This window comes from Pseudomyrmex gracilis, unplaced genomic scaffold, assembly GCF_002006095.1.
Source record: "Pseudomyrmex gracilis isolate BER0280 unplaced genomic scaffold, ASM200609v1 scaffold_451, whole genome shotgun sequence".
Lineage (NCBI taxonomy): Eukaryota > Metazoa > Arthropoda > Insecta > Hymenoptera > Formicidae > Pseudomyrmex > Pseudomyrmex gracilis.
The window spans coordinates 4198-7494 of record NW_018021035.1 but is presented as its reverse complement, the minus strand read 5'-3'; the positions used below and the strand labels follow the sequence as shown (position 1 = coordinate 7494).

Sequence of the window (3297 nt, the reverse complement as noted above, 5' to 3'; positions counted from 1 at the left end):
TGTGCATGGTTTCTCCGCTAAAGGATGCCCGCAGGGAGAAGTTTTATCTCCCCTGCTCTGGTGTCTGGTCGCGGATAAACTTCTACGAGAATTACAGAAGAAAGGCTTCCTTGTCTTTGGTTACGCTGACGTGGCTATTATAGTGCGAGGTATTTTTCTTTCAACACTTAAGGAAACTATGCAGAAAGTCCTTAAGATCATGCAAGACTGGTGTCAATCAAAAGGACTTAGGGCTATCCACTAAAGATCATGGCCATGATTTTCACCATGAAATACAAATCTGAAGCCATTGAGCCGCTTAGACTCTGGCGAGAAGATATAGAATACGTCTAGTCAGTAAAATATCTGGGAGTCCACTTAGACACCAAACTGAATTGGAAAACACATCTCGATATAAAGAGATCCAAATTCTACGCCTCATACTGGGCGTGTAGAAGAGCAATGGGAAAATCCTGGGGTATTAAACTAAATACTGCCCTATGGATATACAAAGCGGTACTTGTACCGAGGTTAACATATGCTGCTGTTGTTTGGTGGCCCAGAGTGGAAAAGATGGAATCAAAGAACCTACTAAAAAGCCTACAAGGTAATTACTTAAGGGCTGCGGTAGGGACTATGAGAACGACACCAACAGAAGCGCTGGAAGTGGCACTCTGCATTCCACCTCTAAGATTGACTGTCATCAGCGCTGCCAAACTCACAGCATATAGACTAAGGTGTCAGGGGGAGTGGAGAGATTTCGGAGTAGGTCATACCAGGCTTGAGTTTCTTCACAAACCTCCTTTTACCTTACAGCAAGATAGAATATCCAGAATACGCCAAGTGGACAAGGCGTTCTCCATAAACTTGACCACTAGGGCGGACTGGAAAAACAAAAATCTTCAGATCCAGCTGGGCACTCATGCATGGTTTACTAATGGATCTGGAGCAAACGGCTGCTATGGAGCAGGCATCTACTGTCCAGGATCAAATCACAGAGAGTTTTTTTCTCTGGGTAAATTGGCCACGGTCTTTCAAGCGGACGTCCTGGCTATTCTGGAATGTGCAAGACTCCTACTCTCAAGTGAGACGAAAACTAGGAGGATCAATATCTATACGGATAGCAAAGCAGCCATAGGAGCTCTTGCCAAGACCACCATTGAATCTTTAGTGGTTTGGGACTGTATGCAAGCTCTACACAGATTGGGCGAGCGAAACAACATCACGCTTGTCTGGGTACCTGGCCACCAAGGTATCCAAGGAAATGAAGTGGCTGATAGTCTGACAAAACTGGATACCGTAGAGGAACCAGTTTGCCAGATAGTTGGAGTTCCCTTTGCAACAAGGAAAAACCATATCAAGGACTGGCTGAAAAGGGAGCACAAAATCTCTTGGGAGATACTGAAGAGCTGCCGCCAAGCTAAGGCCCTGATGACTCAGCCATTGCCAGGTAGAACCAAAGAACTACTGACAATGAATAAGTACAGGCAAAGACTGTGTATCGGTCTCTTCACAAGGCATTGGACCTTCAAGGCACATTTATTCAACTTAGGTCTAGTTGAGGAGAGTAGTTGTAGATTTTGTGGCGAGGAGAGGGAGGACAGCGTGCACATATTGTGTCGCTGCCCGTCTCTAGCACTCAAGAGATTCAGATTTTTGGGCTCCATGTTTGTGGAGCCCGGGGACCTAAAAATAATTAAAATCGGCCATCTGTGTAGCCTGGCAGCAAATGCCGGGGTTTTAGCAGCTTGGTCGATTAACAACTAGCGGGAGTCGCAAAGGATCTTAGAGATCTAGGTGACAATAGGATCTCACAAGCCCCCCGCTCTTCGTCATTTATCTATCTCTCTATCTACATATTTATTATATATATATTTTGTTTACAAAAACTTATTAAATTTAAGTAATAAAGCCATTTTGAAATTTTTATCTGACATTATTCCTCAAAGATTATCAAAAACGAGTTCTCCTGCACTGAACGTTCAACGTTCGTTAAACTGAAGATAGTATTTATGCGTTATATTTGATAAAAGCACGTTTGAGTGCTTTAGGAAAATCATTTTCCGTCATAAATATATCGGTCGACAAGTAAATGTGAATAATATAATCTGTTGTAATCATAGTTTTGGTTTGGTTCTGATCTAGCGTCTTATTATTAAGTATAAAAAAATTATCGGATTTTAATAAGATCTGTTCTTTGAATGTACTTGAATGAACTTCTGCATGGTTGTTGATGTTAAACTCCCGAACACTCGATTTTATAAATGTAGCAAACCTTTTGTTTTTGTTTTCATCCTACATTCAGAGCAATGTAACATATAGAACACGTTCCGTTTCATGCAAATGCGCGCATGATCTATAATATACGTAACGTGTACTATAAATAAATGCGCGCATATGCATGAAACGGAACGCATTCTATAAGCGTCTTACAAAAACTGTAAACACTGTCGATCACGTTGCGTTGGATTTCACGACAACGTTTATTGGCTCAATTTTCAAACATATACGANATGGATCTGGAGCAAACGGCTGCTATGGAGCAGGCATCTACTGTCCAGGATCAAATCACAGAGAGTTTTTTTCTCTGGGTAAATTGGCCACGGTCTTTCAAGCGGACGTCCTGGCTATTCTGGAATGTGCAAGACTCCTACTCTCAAGTGAGACGAAAACTAGGAGGATCAATATCTATACGGATAGCAAAGCAGCCATAGGAGCTCTTGCCAAGACCACCATTGAATCTTTAGTGGTTTGGGACTGTATGCAAGCTCTACACAGATTGGGCGAGCGAAACAACATCACGCTTGTCTGGGTACCTGGCCACCAAGGTATCCAAGGAAATGAAGTGGCTGATAGTCTGACAAAACTGGATACCGTAGAGGAACCAGTTTGCCAGATAGTTGGAGTTCCCTTTGCAACAAGGAAAAACCATATCAAGGACTGGCTGAAAAGGGAGCACAAAATCTCTTGGGAGATACTGAAGAGCTGCCGCCAAGCTAAGGCCCTGATGACTCAGCCATTGCCAGGTAGAACCAAAGAACTACTGACAATGAATAAGTACAGGCAAAGACTGTGTATCGGTCTCTTCACAAGGCATTGGACCTTCAAGGCACATTTATTCAACTTAGGTCTAGTTGAGGAGAGTAGTTGTAGATTTTGTGGCGAGGAGAGGGAGGACAGCGTGCACATATTGTGTCGCTGCCCGTCTCTAGCACTCAAGAGATTCAGATTTTTGGGCTCCATGTTTGTGGAGCCCGGGGACCTAAAAATAATTAAAATCGGCCATCTGTGTAGCCTGGCAGCAAATGCCGGGGTTTT

At 43.1% G+C, this 3297-nt stretch overlaps 1 protein-coding gene across 1 annotated transcript; it reads left to right on the top strand.

Moving 5' to 3' along the window:
• The first annotated feature begins 441 nt into the window (after positions 1–441).
• On the top strand, positions 442–1746 carry LOC109860702. Its single transcript, XM_020439974.1, has one exon. It carries the CDS (start codon positions 442–444, stop codon positions 1744–1746), a length of 1305 nt encoding a protein of 434 aa, XP_020295563.1.
• Positions 1747–3297: the final 1551 nt, after the last annotated feature.